The 21597-nt window shown below is 35.4% G+C and overlaps 1 protein-coding gene across 1 annotated transcript in view; it reads left to right on the forward strand.

Moving 5' to 3' along the window:
• The window catches only part of GRIK2 (glutamate ionotropic receptor kainate type subunit 2), a 415252-nt gene that overhangs the window by 113086 nt on the left and 280569 nt on the right, over positions 1–21597 (forward strand). The window contains exons 2-3 of the mRNA XM_075046677.1: positions 14467–14634; positions 18606–18863. Coding sequence (XP_074902778.1) covers positions 14467–14634; positions 18606–18863 — 426 coding nt within the window. The remainder of the gene's footprint in view (positions 1–14466; positions 14635–18605; positions 18864–21597) is intronic.

The following is a 21597-nucleotide window of genomic DNA, read 5'->3' on the forward strand; positions in this document are numbered from 1 at the left end:
TAAAGCCACTACCCCTTGTCCCATCGCTACACGCTCTTGTAGGAAGTCCTTCTCCTACTTTCCTGTAGGTCCCCTTTAGGTGCTGGAAGGCTTCAGTAAGGTCTCCCCGGAGCCTTCTCTTCTCCAGGATAAACAACCTCAACTCTTAGCCTGTCTTCATAGAAGAGGTGCTCCAGCCCTCTGATCATCTCCATGGCCCTCCTCTGGACTTGCTCCAACAGGTCTGTGTCCTTCTTATGTTGGGGGCCCTAGAGCTGAATGCAGTACTGAGGTGCAGTCTCATGAGAGTGGAGTAGAGGGGGAGAATCACCTTCCTTGACCTGCTGGTCATGCTTCTTTTGATGCAGCCCAGGATATGGTTGGCCTTCTGGGCTGCAAGCACCCATTGTCAGGTCATGTTGAGCTTTTCGTCCTTTGAAATATCTGCCAGCCTCTATGGGTTGCCCCCTAATAGAGTCACAGGCAGGCTGAAAGGGCAGTAGATGCCTGTTTTCAGGCAACTGAATCTTGCTTTGCATCTCCCCAAAATTCCTCTTGACAACTCAGTGTTAAAGTACTGTGACTGCAAATAACCTTAAACTGCTGGCCTGATGAGCCCAAGATAAAACCAAAACAAACAACAACGAAAAAAATCATTGAAACCAGTGCAATGTAACTAACCCTCTGGTTCAGAATTGTCACTGAGACTTTACTAGTGGAAGATGTGAATCTTTAAAGACTAGAAAAAGCTAAATGAACATTTTTAAAGATAAAAATGGTCATATTCACTAACTGCACTAAATTTAAGATACTCCTTACTACGCAGAAGCGTGACGGTAACAAAGTCTTGTTTTCTTAGGTCCGTGTAATTTCTGAATGACAGTCAGATGACCAAATGTTGCACAAGACTTAAGTATTCAAAAAGCTGGTGGTTTTTGGTCTTAGATATTACGAAAAACTTACACCATAAAATTGGTTTAATAATGAGACTTTGATCATTTCTGTTCCTAAACTGAAATATAATAGTAAACCCTCAAATATTCTGTTGCTTTGTTCAAATATAAAAATTATTTCAAGCTTTTCCATATTTTAAAAGGATAGATAGTGCTTCAACACAGTAAAACTCATACTAATATAAAGGCCTAAGTGGAAAAAAAATGAAGATTAATCACATTGCTCTTTGGTATAGAAGAAATAGAAAGTAGTAAAAATGTAACTGTGTTTTGACACCACCAAAACATTAAATATAATTGTCTCTGACCTTTCTGTTTGATAAATCTTAATAACATATTTCAATTCTATTGTGTGTCATTAAAGGCAAATTTATTAGGACTTTTATCTGTCAGCTGTGCTGGAGAAATATTAAATTTTTTAGATAAACTACTACTTCTGGTGAACAAATACATCTCTTCACAATAAACATGAAATGGAGAGAATTTGGATAACAGTTTCAAAGATGTTCTCGCTCAGCATACAAACCACTTATTAGATAAACCTGTATTACATAAAATTACTGCAAATATCACAACTTCACATCATCAGAAAGAAGCAAAATTCCCTGGCTTCAGAAAGAAGACCTATTTTATCTTGTAATGTTGCTGGATTTTAAGCCACCTCAGGAGACAGTAACCTATATCCCCTCTCTGCTATGCTGAAATCTTCCTTGTTTGGTTTTCCTAAGTCATACATTTGCAAAAAGTGAAAATTAGCACTGAATGCTTTTATAACTAGCATCAGCTAAGGCCCTCTAGTTCTGGTATGTGAAGAAACAGTGAATACGAAAACTGTACCCACCCTTTGCATGACATATATTTTTGTAGAATTCTATCTTACTCCAAGCTGTCTCTTTTCCAGGCTGAATTATCCTTTCTCATTCACTCCTTACGTGAAATTCATTATACATGTTGTTGCCTTTCTCTTTACCTCTTCTAGATCTATTATATCATTTTTGAAATGAGCAGGATTTGGTTCAAGGGTCAGATACATATGTGTACCAGGTACCCAAGCTCCCCTTTTAGTCAATGGAAGTTAGCAGATGAAATGGGCAAGCCATACTGATAAACTGCAAAAGGACTGAGAAAAGTTGAGATCCGTTTGTGTTTCAGAGCCGTCGGTGTAGATAAGATGCGAGACCTGGGAAAGACACAGTCCTTTTCTGTACCAGAGGCCAGGAGGGGTAGCTTCAGCATTGTCAGGTAGCCCATATGTGGACATATGCATTGAGTCCTAGATGACTGTGCCCAGGTGAGCTGTTCTCCAAGATCCATTGAATACAATGGGAACGTGCACTCCCAGCACACCTATGGGCTTTTAAACGTAGGTGTCTTAATCTTCAGCTTCAGCCATTGTCTCCCTGCCACCCTCCCCCCAGGGATTAAAACTATGTGCAATGTGCAAGATATTAGTGTGAAAGTAGAGCTTCAAGATTATATACTACTGTAGAATTTATCTTCCAGATTGCTGTTTTAAACTGGTTTTTTCCCCCTGTGTTGCTGATACTTAGACTGTTTTCATGATGGAAATAGTTGGAATGATTCTGTCAATATCCTAACTCCTCGCTAATTATGCTTCCTTGCTTGAATACCTGAAAACAGAGGTTGCAGAGGTACATTTTGTGAAGAAGGTGGCTTGATAGCCTGTATATATGCCTAAAACAAAATGGCCTTCAGTGAAGATGCTATTTTCGTTGGACACTGACAAATCCAGTTGTAAGACATAGGTTCCTTGAGAAAACATTTTATACGATACCTATGATTCATGGAACATCTCTTTCCTTCTGAAAAAAATTGTCTCCTCCATGAAGGTGAAGGTGTTTAAAAAAGAAAAGCCTCATCATGGGGAGGAACTGATCATACTGGATGAAAAAATAATTTCTTATTAAGCCATGTAAATTAGAAGAAAAACATGGAGTATTTTTACTGTCTAGTTCTCTATTGTTACAAATGTGAGTCTTCACTGTGGATGAAGTGGTTTAAAACATTTTAGAATTTTTTTTAAAGTATATCTTTGTAAATAAAAAAGTAAAGCTGATACTGTGGTGATACTAGATAAGACAGTATCCTGGTTAAAGATGTATCTATCTAGAAGAGTTTGGCCACTCTATAGAAAAATATATAGAAAAGAGAATAAAAAGGAAGAGTTGCTTTATGTAACAGTTAATATTTAATCCATATATAGGGTTCATAGAAGGTAGAATGCATAACTCCTGCTTTCCTGCCAAAACAACTGTTCAATTTTTCCCAAGAGGCTTCTAATTCGGTAATTAAAACTTAATTATCAAACTAATGAACAACTTTTTAGAGCATAATTATCATATTAGCTAACAATTTCTTAGCATTTAGACTCTTAATAAAATATCTGCATATAATTGATGATCAATCTAAACCCAAACTGTGGATACAACTAGTGCTGAATTCTGGGATATAGGTGGAAGTAGAGTGAAAGGATATACTGTGGAGGTATCATTTGCACATCTAGATCACATTTCAGTCATTAGGAATACAGACGCCTGCCTTCTCATGGAAAAGATAATTGGGTAATTATTAAGAAAAACAAATGACAGTTAAATGTACTGCAAATGAGAGAGGAGTGTAAAGTATTGGGTATCTCTGTGCTTCAGGTCAAATGTTTTTACCTTCTGCTTCTGTATGACACTTTCCCCCAGCCCCTCCAATAATATTTCTGCAGGCTGTGAATTAAACACCGCTGGTTTATCACTGGAGAAGTGAATCAGTATCTCTGATATGTATCATACTGAAACAGACACTTTTGTGCCTCGTTAAATGTTTTTCTTTGTTTAGTTCAAGATCCCACCAGAATCTGTTCTGCACACGAATCTGCCATAAATTATCAGTTTTTGAAGCATTCAACTTTCATATACATTAATGTGCTTTTTATTGATATTTATCATATTAGTTGAATGACTTAGAAATATGAATCTGTGGCAAAATTTGTGCATCTTTTGTGTAATATTTAGAAGAGAAGTAGCATGCAAAATCTTTCAAAAAGCTTTAAATTTATAATTATATTTCTTGTTATTTATGGAGTTGATATAGTACATTTCATTCATTTCTTCAGAGAGCAGTGTCTTAATTTCTTCTGCTAATGTCCTGTCTGTATAGGTTATACCGAGATGCATAATTTGTCTTAGGTCACATTACAAAATGTAGTATGTTTCACTATTGGTCTAACTTGTGAAATAGGTAAGCTCAAGGACTATGAACCAATGTATTTTTAAAACTCTAAAATAAATTTGCAGTCTAGCAGCAGATGAACCTAATACCTCTGCTTTTGAAGTTAAGAAGCGTTTTTGGTTTTGTTTAACTTTGTTTTTTATCCACATTAGCACTTAACAATTTCATTACAGATCCATCTCTTTCTTGTTCCTAATATTTGTTTGCTCATAGTATTTGCTTGTTTCTGGACTAACAGTACAACAATTTTTTTTTTTTTTTTTTTTCCTCTCCCACGGCTTAAGACTCAAAAGGGAATAATTGAGAGAATACAGGAGTACCATTTCTATGCAGTCCAAGCATCTGGGACAGGAATACATTAGGGACAGGAATAATGAAGATTTTTCCAAATAATATTCAATAACCCACCTTAGTCTTCTGAAAATTGCTTCCAAGTATTTAAATGATAATCCTGTAGCAGCACATACCATATTGTAACCGGGGTAGCAATACGTTTGGCAAAAGTGACTTTTGGTGAGATTATTACTAAGATGAAAAGATAATGATCTAATTTCTAAGCAACACTCTAATTCAAACATTTTTGGAAACTGAACATTTGAGTACTGAAGTGAAACATTAAATGTAAAAGCAAAAAATGTTTGTCACATTTAAAACTTTTCCATCAGTCTGATTTTGAAGTTTGTTTTTTAATTCTTTTATGACTATTGTAAATTTTCCTGCTATTTCACAGCATTTCTATAGCAGTGATTTCAAACTGTTTAATTGTAATAGAGTTAGGAAACAGTTTGAAAAGATGATTAAATGTTCCAAGCAGTACTGAAGAAAATCTATCTTTTAATAGCTGTAAGGACAAAATGGAAACAATAAACTGTTCCAGTTAATGCACAGTAACATGGCAGTGTTAGGAAGTAGTAATGCATTACTATGAAGTAATGTAAAACACAATGTAGCAAACTAAAATTTGAAAATATTTTCCTGAAATATGAAAGTAACTGAAAAACTTCATTTTTCTCACTTTACAGTGCCATATGCAGAACAAGAAACCTTTATTTCATATCTCATATATATAGTCCTTAGAAAACAAAACCATACTGCTTTTAGTTCCTGCTAAACAAGTGGCTTTACCAGTTCTTGCTCCTGCTTATTCACGGAGGAGCACTTGTGGAGTTCTACTTTTTTTCCATTTAAGAAACAAATTTTTATTGATTCTTTGGAGGTTACTTTGCTGATGCACAGCAAAAATACCACAATCCTCCTTTTTATCTGAAATGTCTGTGGAAAGAAAAAGTATTTCACTGAATAATAGCAACGTGGGTCCTTTAAATAAGCAGTTGTAGTACCTTTGTCCACAACAGAATTCAAAACACTATGTTATTAGCCCAAGGAATGACTATTAAGAACTATTACAATACTAAATCCACTTATGAAAGGGTTTATTCTGTGGACAGTGAAAAGTACATACAGTTCATACCATTCATAGAATGATATTTGGTACTCTGCATCTCTTCTGTTACATATGTGTATGTATGTATTTTAAGCCTAGGTATGGCCTTTTTCTTTTCCCCTCTCTTAAATTAGATAACACACTTCATAAGAATTGTTTCAGGTTACTGAAGGATTCTATCTGTGAAAAATTTCTCTTTCTAGAATAAAATGAAATGGTATATGATTTGTCTATCTTCAAACCTATAAGCAGGAAAGTTTGAAGATTGTATCTCCCCAGTAAGAAGCCTATAAACAGATGTAAGACTTCTGGATTAGTCATTGTGAAAGTATTTATGTAAAACCTAAGCATTTACATTTGCATATTATCATCTTTAAAGAAGTTTTGGAGAAAAAAGTTTTTTTGTGCAGACTGAAAACTTTTTATCTGGGTGTTGGCTGCCTGTTTAGAAAAAGGGAAGGAAACAAAGGTGTGTTGTTTTAAGGCAGTTTAAAACATTTTGTTAGCCAAAGTAATGAAAAGCACATTTTAGCAAAATCTTCTGAGGCCATTTTTGTAGTGACATTTCATTTAGTGTTTTGTTTCCTTTTGTTACTGCTAGTCATGAGAGACTAAATATTACATGAATGTGATAATTGCACTGAAATTGTGTGTTCTGTAATAAATTGCTTAGCATCTCAGAAGAAGCTAATGTATATCCTTAACGTGGGAAGGAATCATACAGATAGTACATTCTAACACTGTAGATGAATGTGTTTAGGTGTTATTTTGCCTGTCATCTTTAGTCATGTTCTGTTGATATTCTAACTGAAAGGAGTAATGTTCATAAACAGACATGCTATCAGAAGCAGTGTTTTATAAGTATGCTGCATATTCCAGTCTAGTAATATTTTTTAGTAGTATTTTATTTATGACTTTTTAAAGCATATTTGGAACTGTGCTGATGGAAAGTAAGATTCCGACATGTGGCATTTGTCACATCTGACTTAAATACTTATCATTTATCTTTAAAAATCTTCTTCACCAGTTTTATAAGATAAAGAAGCTTTTGTTCAAATGAGATCCACTCTTATTATTTGCTTATATTATCCCTTATTATTTCCTCATATTATTTCCTGGAACAAAACAAACTCTTCCTGGTTTGATATATAATTTAACACTAAATTAACAGGATAAACCTAACATTGACTGGATATTTAGCCCCTAATGTATTGTACAATCAGAAAATATATACTTTTTTTTCCTTAAAACTGTGGGTAATTCAAATCCTTTTAGGAGAAAAATGTCTTAAACTTGCCAGTTTCATGCAACTACACTAAAATATTGGTGAAAAGATAACTGAGATGCTGAAAGTAATATTTCTATGCATTTTATAGTGAAAAATTTGCAGGATTCTGTGATCATGCTTTCACACTGATTTCACGAATGCCTTTAACATAAATTATGTCTCATTTCAAAATGTGTTACTGTTTTTTCCAATAATTGTGCCTCTATTGCAATGTTGAGGAGTTTGTTACATCCGTTTTGGGATATTTATTTTTCAGAAAAGCTTCTGGTCCAAGGTCACACAAGAAATCAGTGGCAATGAAAACTAACCCCCGAAATTCCAGGTCCTGCTTCCCTCCTCCAAACCCTGCGTACACTCAGTATGGATAAAGGATACTGCTGAAGTGTACTGTCTTTTCCCACAGTGGCTTATCCACACAAAAAGGACTTCAAAGTCAAATAAACAGAGTTTTCTATGTCAAGTGATCCTTTTAAACATCTTGCTGTTGTGGGATTCAGAAAGCTTTCAATATAATTTTGAAATCGATATAAAAATTTAAACTACATTGTTTTATGGAAAGGTTGTAAAGAAGAAAATTTTTCATTTGCTTTTAATGTCTTGCATGACAATGATTCATTTTCTTAAATCCTGTTCCAGACAGAAATAATTGGCTAAAATGTAATTTTGTTCTGTATTTATAGGAAGCACATGTCTAAGCTGGAAACCTTTATGGAGGTATTTGAACCACCTCTGTAGCTTTCCAATCCGTAACAGGATCTGAAACTGGATTATCAGTACAGCCCATAGCACACTTGATTATGGTTAAAATTCCTTCAGCCAGCAACCCTGATCACTCACCGTAGCACAGCACCTACCATCCCTCCTGCTCTCAGTATCAGCCATGCCACATCAGTGATACTGGGTTTTTTGGATGAGCCTCCTCACTGCCTCCTGGCTATGCCTGTATTAGGAGAACTGTAGCCCCTTCACACTTCCAAAAAGCCATCACTCCCATCTATGGAAATGCTGACAGTATACTAACATCCACTGAACTCTCAATAATATGCTTTTGACCTTTTTATCCCTCCACACGTAGTACCACTTTGCATAATCATTGGCTCTGATTACCAAATGGCCAATTTCAAAATTGGAACACAGCAGATATAAGCATATATTTTAATGGTGTAATACTGATAGACTTGCTTGATTCTCTCTTGAAACACTTTTCTAAAAAGTTTTTTATCTCAGATACTTTGTTCACAGATACTGTGTTCACAAATACCAGTTACTCCTTTCTCCCATCTTTCCAGGTTAATTAAACAAAGACTGTCTGAGAGTTCATGTTTTCTGAATGGCAAATAATCAATCAGAATAAGAGATTTCTATTTGTCATATCAGGATTAGTGCTGGGGACCATAGTTATCCTAAATTCAAAGTATTGATCTGAGGTGAGGAAGAAGAAATAAAATAATTTCATTCCTAGCTCTCGGTCACCTTTTTAATGTTACTTAAGTCATGGGTTTACATTATTATATTTTAAACTTTACTGTATCATTAAAAAATGGTGTTCATGCCACAATGTCACTGATGTTACTTTTTATAATGTATTAATTAAAGACCACCTTCTTCATAGCTGCTGTTAAATTTGTGTAGATTGGTGCATGGTAACAGTAATATGGCTATAAAGTTAAAAAATTATAGCTATTAATAACTAGTGTGTGTATGTGTGAGATCTTTATCAAGTTGTTTTATTAGAAAAAATTGAAACTTCATCCTACATCTTCATACAAGGAAATCACAGTTAAAAATGAAATTATGATTAATGTTATTGTTTCCATAACTTTGTTAATGCCAACAATGCTGTATTAGAATAAGTTTGTGTTTAAATTTTTCTCTCATGATTTCACATTTGAAAATTAGTCTGGTAAATTCCTGATACTGCCAAACCATGGAAGTTTTAATTCTATCTGTTGGTTATCCTATTATGTGTGAAATTAAGTAGTTAAGAGCAGGACCAATTTTTTTTCATTATTTGCCAAGATGTGTAGCAAGCTGATTTATTTTTTTTTCCTTTGGATTTTGCATTTGAGAAAATGATTTGAAAATTGGGGAAAACTAAGATGACTTGTAGACTAAAAATGGAAAATCTTCAAACTTTTTTGGTGGAAAATGCAAGCTTTTTCATTTGAACAATTTCAGAACAGATTATTTTTTTACTTTATAGTTTTTCTAAAAACTATTTCAGACTTTTTTTCCCTTTGGAAAATGAAAAGGATATCTACATTACTCTTACTACTTTAGACACTACATATTGTCCCTTTTGATTAAATATTACTATCATTTTTGTCTAGTGTTTTCTGTTTCTGAAGTAACTGTTACTGCATCAGTATTACACTGATGACTGGATTTTCCCTATTGGTTATGGCAAAAGAACTTGGTCACATAAATGTTTTTTTCAATAGTGACAACTGTGATGCGAAATCCTCATGGATTTCAGGTTCAGTAAAAGCAGTTTTAGTATATCAAGAATAATAGGAGATCTGAATTATCCTGGATGTCACTACAAAAGATACAGTATTTAAAGATTGTTTTATAATTGCTCTTGCATATCTGGCTTGGACTGGCCTGTCTTAAACATTCCTTATCACTGTAATTCTTCAGGTGTTGATCACTACTAAAATCTAGTGAGCTTTTGATAAGTGGTTATCATGACAGTGAAAACTTGAAGAAGTGTTCAGCTATACAGCAGTCACCTACTGTACACAGTCAATAAAACTTCATGAGCTACAGATTGAGCTGTAGCTACGTGATGCCATGTGCCCTACTGTTATAGGGCAGAGATGAATTGCTGTATCATTAACATTCTAAATGAAGAAGTCATATATGAGACCATTAAAGCAAGCTAAGCATTAAATAGACATTTTACTATTCCTTTTAAGTTTTCTGTCTCTGTTTTGAGGTAGCAGTGAAAATTCAGCCATTTCCTCTAGAATGTGCTGCTGGTTGTGTATGAGAACTGATGTGTCTGCCTATTACGGGTATATAAGCTGTGTTAAAAATAAGACAAACCGCAACACCTGCATTTTTTCAAGCTGTTAGACAGAGATAGGCATTAGCTTGGCTGCTTGTCCACATATCAATGGCAAGATTTATGACTCTTCTGTCTGCTTATCTGACAGCATGCAGTGCATTCCTCTATTTGATTATTAAGGCTATCCTGAATACAAGGTACAACAGCAGTAAAGAACAGCCTGCTTAGAAGGGAACAACACAACTCAGTATGCTATAACAGCTTCTGGAAACCACTAACCCTTTACAAATGAGTATACCTGAAGTGGAAAGCCAATCCTTTTTATTCATTTCCTTTCCATTTTATAAAAATTGCAGTGTAATTTGTAGCTTGTCTCCTAGCATTAAGCCGGTGGATTTACACAACGTTTTCCTTAAAAATACTCAAAGTATTTTTTTGCTGTTTATTTACATATTCAATAACAAATATAGGAACATAACAGTAAGGCCAAGGCAGTTTAAAGTTACCAGATAAGTATCTACTTGCATCTTATGCAGCAATGGAGAAAGCAGCCTTTAAAACCTCCTATTCCTGTTAATGTCTGAACTTATTTATGTGCCTTTGCTGAGCATCCTGAAAATATCTGAAACACAGACTTCCGTGCACACAAAAGGGCTCTCATCTGGAGAATGAGGAGCTGTTTTATGACTATACCCTGATATTCAAAATGCAGACGTGTGTCTGCCTAAGCTCCTGCTCTGATTAGGGTGTGAGTTCAATTTAAACTGCTTAGATGTTCAATTAAAAAATGGTGGTGCCCTGTATGCAGTATTAGGTTGGCCAAAGCTAGCAGCTGTTATTCTCTATGGAGGAGCCTGGGATTTTCAGTCATTTTGCATATCAGTAGGACATGGTGCACTTTGAAAACCTGTTGATTTGAGTCCTCTTAGTGTGAAGGTTAAGCTGGACCTACATATGCCAGCATCCAAAATATTTAATTATGGGATGGTCCTCCCCCACTGCTTGAGCGGACAGATACAGAAGCAGCATTAAAGAAATGAAAGGAGACTAGTGGAAGTTTGACATCCTACAAGTTAGAAAACAGCTAGAAAACCGCATATATATGGTCTAATCTATATTTCTCTAGGGTTCTTATTTTTAATTCAGTGTCTATCTAGTGTAAAGTGTGAAAATATTCAGGAGCAGGAATCAGAAGCTATGTTTTCCTTCCTCCTAGCAAAATATCCTAATCATAGGATAACAGAAACAGGTTACCTCTGTGTTCCTTAGGAATGGAAATTTACCCTGAGTTAGACAGACCATATGCTGCCAGCTTTGCAGGGCATATATTTATCACAGGGACAGAGAAAGCGTGAGTGAGGGAAGAAACCACTGAATGGTGCACATGGGAATTTACACGTCATTGCCACTCACAGGAGATAGGGACTTTGTCATCTTCATAAAATTGTCTTACTATGTGATGGACTGTCACTACCATTAGGAATTACGCAGATACAGGAGGTCAAAATCCATTTTTATATTTATTTTATCTTATACTGAGAATAGTGGCAGCATCCTTGACAAGGAATTCCCCATCTCAAGAATTTAGAAATGGGCAGAATAAAAAATACAGGAATAAATAAGGAAGACTGTATTGAGCTTCAGCCACATTGAAATTAAGGAAGAAATCTTCCAATGTAAAAATTTGAGGAAGAATAATGCTTATTTCCCTTTATGAATCCATTGTAACTTAGGATATAATCTTTTTTTTTTAATAACTGTTTGTGTGATACTGATTTATTCAAACATCTTTGAATAACTGCTTTCCACATGCCTGAGGAAAGCCTATAAAATCTATCTTTGTTTTCATTATGTTCATGGAAATGTCTTTTTATTTTTCTTGTCTCTTAATACTTATCATTTATTCACTAATTTTTAGCTTTCTGCAGCAATTTTTAAAAATTTGCCCCAAATCAGAATAGGTTCCTCCTATATGTCACAGTTTAATTTATAATGTTTAGGTGCTGTAATTCTTAAGCAGCCCAAAATCTTGTCTATTAGACTACATTTTCCTGAGCAGAGCACTTCATTAATTTCAAAAGCAGTAGGTTGCCTTTCAGGTTAATATTGCATTATTGTGCAAATAAACATGGTAATTTTTTTCAGTTTTAAAGTGTACTAAGCCTATATTTACCTGAATGTTATCCAAGTTTCTTTTGCTTTAGCTTCTGAAGTATTGTTAATATTGGTTACTGATTATATATACATTCTATACTCAGTCAGTTTAGATCATTTCCCTATGTATCTAAATTTTTCTTAAGCATCTGCCTTTCCCATCAGTGCCTCATTCTCAGTTTTAAATGACTAATGTTTAAATAATTATTAGTCACATCTGATCTCAGGGGTTAGTGCTTGTGCTTTTAAATTAATATTATTTGAGCATCTGTCCCTAGGGCTCTCAACAGGAATTTAAGACCTCATCTGCAGGAAAAAAGTTAACATCTCCATCCTGTAGTGAGAAATAGGTTGGAAGAGGCATGAGGTTTGCAAAAGTGAAAAGCCTTTTCATGTTTAATAGTATCAGAAAGGGACAGCTGCTAACTAAATACACATTCTTTTTGTTTTAGAAATGGTTTATCTACTTGGCTGCTCAACAAGACTGTTTACAAACTGACTGTAGTTTGTGAAGTTCAGTCTGACTCAGTTCCTGTACATTCAGATTCTGAGAGCTTCTTGCTGAGAAAGTTGAGTGTTGAACAATTTTTTATTTTTTTTTATTATTTTTTAATATTTTTTTTTTTTAATTTTTTTTAGACAATACAAAGCCAGGTAGCAACATTACTTTGGAAATGAATAAGCACAAGCTAGGAGAAAGCAAGCAGAAAAACATTTCTTGCAGATACAATGGTTGGCTTGTAATTAGTGATCTTCAGATGATGGCCATTGGCCATCCATTAGTATTGACAGATGCTGTTAGCATGAGGACCAAAGAGACCATATGGACACTCATTGTTTTTCTGAGGCACTCTATGTCACCATAATAAGGACATATCAAATTACTTTTATTGTCACTGTATCCTTGGCCTTTCCAGACCCAAGAATAAATGATGTTACCGCAAAGTATGTATAAATTTACATTTCATGGGCAATGATATCTGTCCTGGTTTCAGCTGGGATAGAGTTAACTGTCTTCCTAGTAGCTGGTGCAGTGCTATGTTTTGTGTTCAGTAGTGAAGAATGTTGATAACACACTGATGTTTTCAGTTGTTGCTCAGTAGTGTTTAGACTATAGTCAAGGATTTTTCAGCTTCTCATGCCCAGCCAGGGCACCTGACCCAAACTGGCCAACGGTGTATTCCATACCATGTGACGTCCCATCTAGTTTAGGAACTGGGAAGGGGGGGGCAGGGCTTCGCTGCTCGGGGACTGGCTGGGTGTCAGTCGGCGGGTGGTGAGCAATTGCCCTGCGCATCATTTGTACATTTCAATCCTTTTATTACTACTGCTGTCATTTTGTTAGTGTTATCATTATCATTATTAGTTTCTTCTTTTCTGTTCTATTAAACCGTTCTTATCTCAACCCAGGAGTTTTACTTCTTTTCCTGATTTTCTCCCCCATCCCACTGGGTGGGGGGGGAGTGAGTGAGTGGCTGTGTGGTGCTTAGTTGCTGGCTGGGGTTAAACCACGACATATCTCATTAATGAGGAAAAGAACAGCTGAAGCACAGCACTGTTTCACAAACTTATTTGCTTCATTTAAGATTAAGGCTGGCTCAGAAGAGTTCTAGAAATTATCATTTGAGGCATGTCCTGCTCCAGCAGTATGCTTTGTTTGGGGATGTTTTCATTGCATGATAGACCTTATGCAGGGTGTAGTTGCTTAGATTGCTGTACTTGTTGAGAATGAGGTTAGTGTGTACATATGGTTCAGTACGAAAAAGCAACATTTGAACCCTTTGCTCAACATATTTATCAGTTCAGGCACGCAGTCATGCTAAAATACATACACATCTTCAATTCTGGAGGCAGTTTGGGGCATCCCAGTTCCATGCTCTTTTATATGTTGCATTTCCAGTGAACTCTCCAGTTCATTATAGTTGTATCATAAGTCTAGAACAGTAGAAAACAAGAATCCAGAAATCTCCCTCCCTCCTGCCACATACACGTAGGTGGTGGTTGATCTGGAAGTGGTAACTGTAATCATTTCAAGTTTAACTACATAAAAGAATAATTACTTATTCTTCATTCCTCTCCTATTTTGCTTCTAAATAGTGTGGTTAGTTCATATTGCCACACTGTTCTTATTCACAATAGTAAAATGGATGTTGTATGGAAAAAAACCAAACAGGTTTTCTTTAAGGTAAGTTTGATTTGTTGCTGGGTTATTTATGGTTTGACCCAAACCTCACCAAAATCATGAGATAATTTCATGAGCTGCAGTCTATGAGGTTTATTAAGTTAAAAACTTCAGGCTGATGAATCTTTTCCCAAACTGATGATTAAAGTTGTACTTGTATGCCATTTTGGCTTACTAGTGGTTTGGTTTTTTCTTTCTTCTTTCCCCCACTACCAGGAGGCATTTTTGAGTGTGTGGAATCTGGTCCAATGGGAGCAGAAGAATTAGCCTTCAGATTTGCTGTGAACACAATCAACAGAAACAGAACTCTTCTGCCAAACACCACATTAACATACGACACCCAAAAGATAAATCTCTATGACAGTTTTGAAGCATCCAAAAAAGGTAACCTTTTGCATATTTAATTTTTTTTTAATGAGCAACTAAGACTCACTTGGCTTATCTACCTGAAAAAATATCTGTCCAATAAAGCCATGTGCAATGAGACTGTACAAGTTGGTGGCTGACATCAAAGAACTGCTTTAAAGACCACCCTTTGAAGGCTGTAATGGTACCTGCTTGAAAATTACATTGTCACCTTTGCTCCCACTGCCCCTGTCTAAAAGCTATTTCTTTAAATATTTAAAATCTGAAATAAATTTTTCTGAGCTTTGTAACTAGGGTGTTTTTGAGACCAGCTCCTTTGGAGTGAGAAAACACTAACTCCAGACTTTGTCCTGGAAAATGCCAAGTGCCTCCAAATTCTAGTGAACCTGGAAGAAAGCTCCAATTCAATTTTAAGCATTCAATCACTTTAAGTACATCTCCACAAATACCTTTAGCATATGAATGTCTCATAGTTAGCAGGTGTGGGCTTCAAAGGGGAACAAATAGTTGTAATTTTGTGCATCTTATGTCAACAAGGCATAAAAATAAGCCTAAATATTAAGTCTGTGCTTAAGAATTTTGCTCTCAGGTAAATCTTTAGGCCCGAGTTCAGCTTTTTTCTCCTAACTATAAATGATTTGTTTAAAGAAAAATTAAAAGTTAAAAATAGTTTTGAACACTTTTCCTAAATTTTCAAATCTTTGATTCTCAAAAAAATTGAAGTTTTCAGATTGTTTTATGTTCAAGTCTATGACAATAGATGCAAGTTGCACTGCAGCATTGCCATATCCTGAAAAGTACAAACCCCAACAAATTCAGTATGTATTTACAGGAGAAAATGCAAAGCCTGGTGTCAGAACTCAGTAGGACTGAATTTTACACTGTATTACATGTTCTTTAAAAACATTTTTTTTATAAATTGAAGAGCCAATTTCATATGAATGTTATCTTTAACAAGAAAATAAGAAGGATGAAAGAATCAGAGGTCATCCTGTACTTCTTATGACAGGTTTCTAGCCTAAATTTACCAAGTGATCTGGTCCCAGCATACCACTCCCAACTGTTAAATAATGAAAGCTTTACACAATAAGGGATTTCTGGTGTTATAGTGGCCTAAGATGAATGAAAACATTTGATGCCACATTAGAAATGCTACATAGGGAAAAGCTGCTGTGTTAGGATGAATGTACATGAAGTACATCTTAAAAGTGTAATATAATACTGATTCAGTTTAAAAAATATGAGAAAATTTTCTCTTTTGCTGTAACATAGAGAGCTAATCTTGTTAACCCATTTTATCTGTTTATTTGCTAAATAATTCTAATATAGACTGTTGTTAGGTATGAAAATAGACAATATCCATTTTTGTACAGAAATACACAGTTTAGTAATTGTAAGATGCTTTCATTTATGAAAAATATTATGGGCTAAGTATTTATGCCTACCAATATGGTTTCTTTGCAGAGGAGAGTGTATGGAAGAAGAGAGAGGCAAACAACACTTTTAACAAAGTACTTTTGAGTTGTTATTCTGGTGTTTTGGACATTGGATTAAAGCAGGTTCTGAGAGAGACTACTCTTTCCATCTCAGCCAATAAATGGGCTGCTTCTTAATTCTGGCCCCTTCTTTCTCCTTTCGTCCTCATCTTCTAAATTCAACTGCTTCCTGACTCCAGCACGCACTGTCGTGTGAAATTTAATGGGAGAGATTCTCTCCATTCCTGAGGGAGGATGTAGACAGCAGAGAAATTTGTTCTGCAATCTTTAATCCTTTCCTGAGACAATGCAACTACTTTTAGCCCTTACTTGGGGTTTGCTTGAAGGTGTGAGCTAGCCCTAATATTATGTTGCTAAATCTTGATAGACTATAATAGCTGAAGTTAGAATGGCAACGTGCCATGGATTGAATATATTGAATAGATTGTATGTATTCATTGTTTCCACTTGCATCTTGGATGAGAATGCAATTCTCTATTTGTAACTGGTCAGGCTGTATCAAAATCTGTGTAATCTTCCAGTGCTAATAGCTTTTTGCTTCATCAATTCACAACACAGCCAACTACATTTGTGCTGACAGGTGCTTTAGTTCAGAATCAAAGGCTAAAGGTTAACATAAAATGGTTCATTTTATTATGATGGCTCCAAAGCAGAGTTTTAACAATGAGGTTTAAGCATTTGACTCATTTTGTGGTTCATGATTATGTCCATTAGTGAGCAGGCAGGCGCTGCATCAGAAATAGCCTGCTTAGACCTCTGAGTAACACATACTTTTGAAGTTGAATATAGATGAAATATTAATGGATTTTTAAAGGTACTATATGAAAGAGCAATCTGAAGGCAAGATGGTATTTCCAAGATACTGTTTCAGTGAAGAATAATGTAAATGCAAACAAAATATCCCTCATTGCACTAGAAAAATTGGTATGCATCTGATAAAGCCAGTGCCATATTAAATCACGTGTGAAAGCATTGCATTATTCAAATCTCAGAAACAGGGAAAAAAAAAAAAAAGCCCATTGAAAAGCCATCTGCTAGCTATTGCTGTTGTTAGTGATCCCATTTACTGACATTTGCATAAAGCTTGTTGATTACTCTTAGGAAGGGCAATATTAGCATAAATGTTTTTTTATCAAGCTAGTCATTTAGGCCCTGCTCCGACACTCAGAAATGCAATGGAGATCCTGTACGTATATGAGAAGTTCATTTAAACCACCGGTGCGCTGTAGTAATAAAAAGGTGTGCCAGCATAGTTTCTGGAATGTACTTGAAAGACTTAGCAATATTTTCATTATGTTGAAAAGGATGTGCACAATAACACAATTAATTTTCACTTGCTGAGAAAAGTAATGCAGCAAGATGTATTTCTATTGCTTGTATCCTCAGCTATCAGGAACATTGACGGTGGAGTAACAATATTAATTAATCAATCCTCATAAAAATACTCGCATTGAGATTGGATTAGGGAGATACTTTCCATTACTTCTTGCTACCAAATAGGATGTTTTCTTAGGATACAGAATCTGTTGGTTTTCATAACTGCATACTCATAAAGATTATGTCTATGGTAGTGATCTAAACAGGAGCAGGACATGGGCTGAAACACTGGTCTGCAGTATTGACTAATTTTCCTGCCTTCTTTTTGGCATGTTCCAACTAATAATCTACAAGATAATACTGGAGCATGCTGTGGGAAATAATACAGACCAGAGACTGCTAATGCACAGTATAGGTAGGGCCAACCTATATTGGAAAGAGGAGAGCTAAGCCACTTGAATGCAGCAGTATCGTGTCAGTGACTCTCAGGGCCTGTTTTATTTACTAATATAGGTGTAGAAAACTGAGTATTTCCGGTGTTGAAGAGGGGACACTGATTTTTTTTTTTTCATTAGCAGATAGCAATTTAATTTTGTTTTAGGGAAGATGTTGACCTTTAAATTTTTCTAGTCAATATGCCTACTTTTCAGATACAGAAATTCAAATGTCCATTTCAAGAAAATCAATCATTTGCCTGATACTAAACTAGAATCTACTTAACACGTACAATTCCTGAGTAATTAGGATCTCAGTAGAAATAGTGTTGATTGATTGAGGAAGAAGTTAATGCTTAAAGAGCCTAGGTTAGAATACTGTCCCATATGGCCCCTTTCCAAATGTAAGATGCAGCTGAGCATAAATCTCTTCTCTTGTCAGTGCTTTTTAAAAGATACACAATTGCTGGCCTTTGTGGCTTCCACTGACATAGAAGTGTTTATTAAACGTAGCTGAGCACTATTTTGATGTTAAGTGTTGCTATTCATCAGCTCATAGTGGAAGCTTAGAAAAGTATTCTGAGGTTGAAATCTGTGCAAGTGGGTGTGTTACACAAGAAGGGAGCTCTGTCAGCAATAAAAGTTATATTTCATGGAGTGCCTTTTGTTTAATATGAATTGTGCAATACCTTCTGGCACACTGCCTTCTTTCATCATTGACAGACTTCTGTCTCCTCTTCAGCCTGCGATCAGCTGTCCCTTGGGGTGGCTGCTATCTTCGGACCATCCCATAGCTCCTCAGCTAATGCTGTGCAATCCATCTGCAACGCTTTGGGTGTTCCACATATCCAGACCCGCTGGAAACATCAGGTGTCAGACAACAAGGACTCCTTCTATGTCAGCCTCTATCCAGATTTCTCTTCCCTCAGCCGTGCCATCCTTGACCTTGTGCAGTTCTTCAAGTGGAAAACAGTTACTGTTGTTTATGATGACAGCACCGGTAAGGCTAAAGCTTTAGACTATGTGCAGATACATTCACATGTTCAAAGAGAGGGAGGAGGGGTGTCACTACTCATATTTCTTAATTTAAGAAATCTTAACTAAATTACAAGAATTTCTGTTGGCAAGGTAGTGTACAACAAATAATGCGGATTTATTAGCATAAGTATTCTCATAAGTATGCTTCAGTTGCTGAATTCTGTGCGTTTGAGCTCACAGCTGTCAATAAATCAGTCACGCTCTACCTGTGTTTTCTGCAGTGTCTTACCAGTTGCTAACAGCTATGTCTTTTGACTTTATTTAAAACTTAAATTTTGAAGAAAAATATGGTAACCTGAAAGATGTACTAGTATGCCAGGTGAAATAGGAGACCTAAACTCTAGCACTGCTTCTAGCATTAGTTAAGTTAGAAAACAAATACCATATTTGTTTGGAATTTCAGTATCTGCTTTTTTGGATAGAATTGCAGGAGGAGCCCTGATTTTAGCTGCTAGGAATTGAAACCAAAGGAAGTTTGGAGGCTTATTTTGCAGATGAGTTACCTCAGTTAAAAATGAACTGACTCTCCAGCAGAAATATACCAGTTTGCTACCTTTCCCTTACCACACCCTAAAATTTGTTTTGCCCTTCTGTTTTGCCTTGACAGTGACATCTTTGAAAAATGTTTTAAAAACTTAAGTTTGATTTGAGGTCTATCCTAGTGGCAGTCAGAACTCAGACCCTGGTCAGAGGAAAATCTGACTGTAATGGAAGATACAAGGCAGGTCCTTAGCCAAATGGGATATATTTAATACTTTTAGAAATATTGCTAACTTCTTCCATGTTGGTTGAACTGTCATTGGCAAGAAAAGAGTATGGTGAGCCTCAAACCCTTCTCATGGTTCAGTGAACTGGAAGATTGTTGACACCCTTGTTACATAATGCTACCATCTATCTAAATCGGAAATAAAAAAATAAGATCAAGAGACAATGCGTTACATGTGAGGCTACCTGTAGTGAAGACTAACTCTGCTAGATAAACAGCAGTTACAGCAGGACAGAATGCCTGCTTATTATTTAAGTTCAAACAGGATGTGTATATAGCTATCAAGAGGTGAGAAGGGAGCAGAGATGGCAGTGCATAAAATTATTTATAACTGATTTTTTTCTTCATGTCTTTTTAAAAAAAGGCAAGGCAGTGAAGTTTAGAGTCTGCCTCCCTAAAAGGTTAGCTTTCCAGACTTAAGGCAAGAAATATGTGGCTTGTTTATTCATGTTTTATTTTTTTAATATATATATTATTATTCTGAAATAGGACAGGAAGTGAAAAAGCCTCAAATTTTAATCAAATGGTGATTGAAAAAGTTATTTGTGGTTCAGTGAAACAGTTAGAGACTTAGGTTTACATAAATTGGAAATATTTCACTTTGATTTAAATAATTTGGAGACTATTTTTACAATAAACAGGTTACCTTTTAAAACAGGCCTTTCAGTTAGAAAAGTTGTATGTTTTAATACTTTGAAACCGCTTTGCTCAATATTTTCAAGTAATTTTCTCCCCCCCCCAAAAAAAAAAAAAAAAAAATCATGTTTAATGGGCTCTCTAAACTCCATGTTTTCTGAAAAAGATATGTTGTTAACAGTCATGCTAGATCTGATCTTTTCATAAAGTACGTTTTCAAGTCAGGATGTAAGTAGAAATAGGAATGAAGATGGATGACGGGGGTCAGGTGGATGGATAAGAATTTTCTTGTGTATGTTGTGATCTACTTGACCTACCTGCAACTACTGTTAACATTTAAGAGAAAAAAAAAAGACCATGAGCTCTTTTCAAATAAATTTTAAATAAATTTGACAATGAATAAGGAGATTGAGTTATTTAGTTTAATTATAAGGCATAAAAATATTTCAGGAAGTATTTGCATTAAATTTATATTTCTTTCTGGAGTGTCTAGACCATTCATATTATGATATTGGTTGTTCCTGCTGATAAACAGTAATCCCAGCTACAACATCTTTTTTTTCTTGAGATCTGTTCCTGTCTGAAAAGACAGAAAAAAGAATTAGTTTTAAAAAGGTAATCCTCTCTTTTTTTGTGGCATTTGCTGTAAGTATATTTAAATTCTGCTTTTTTTAAGACTGTCAGTTTCTCTTTGTTAGTAGCATCTCCTATGGATAATTCAAAGACTTCAAAAGCACAACACACTGCTGGGAAGTCCACGCCATCGCTTGACTTTGAAGTACATATGGGAACAACTCTTAGCTATGAGAAACCATCAATCTTAAAGAAGTAGAGTTTAAATCTTGTTAGAGCTCAACTGCAAACTGGTGGTTTTTGAAGCAAGGGGTGGTGGGAGGGGAACCTTTTGAAAGGAAGTAGTTACTTCAGCTGAAGAAGAGGTTATCTCCTGCCATGGGATAATATAAATATTCAGTTGTGAACCTAGGGCTGAAGCTGAATATGATAGTTTCAGCTAATATTTAGAAACTGTGTTGTAAGACTCCTTGTGCCATTTAAGACTTAATTTCAAATCCATTAAAATGAAGGCAATGAAGACAAAACATTTATCACTGTTTATAACTGTTTCTTCCATTTGGCCAGAGATTCCTTAATGTAAGATGGATATCATTCTTATTTTCCCCTCCTTTGTTTCTCCTTTAATCACCGACATTTTACTCTCCTTTATTGAAAAGTTGTTTAAGATTATAATGCATGCTTTATTTAATGATAATTTTAGTGTTATGGATTTCCTTTA

Source organism: Buteo buteo, chromosome 15 (genome assembly GCF_964188355.1).
Source record: "Buteo buteo chromosome 15, bButBut1.hap1.1, whole genome shotgun sequence".
Classification (NCBI taxonomy): domain Eukaryota; kingdom Metazoa; phylum Chordata; class Aves; order Accipitriformes; family Accipitridae; genus Buteo; species Buteo buteo.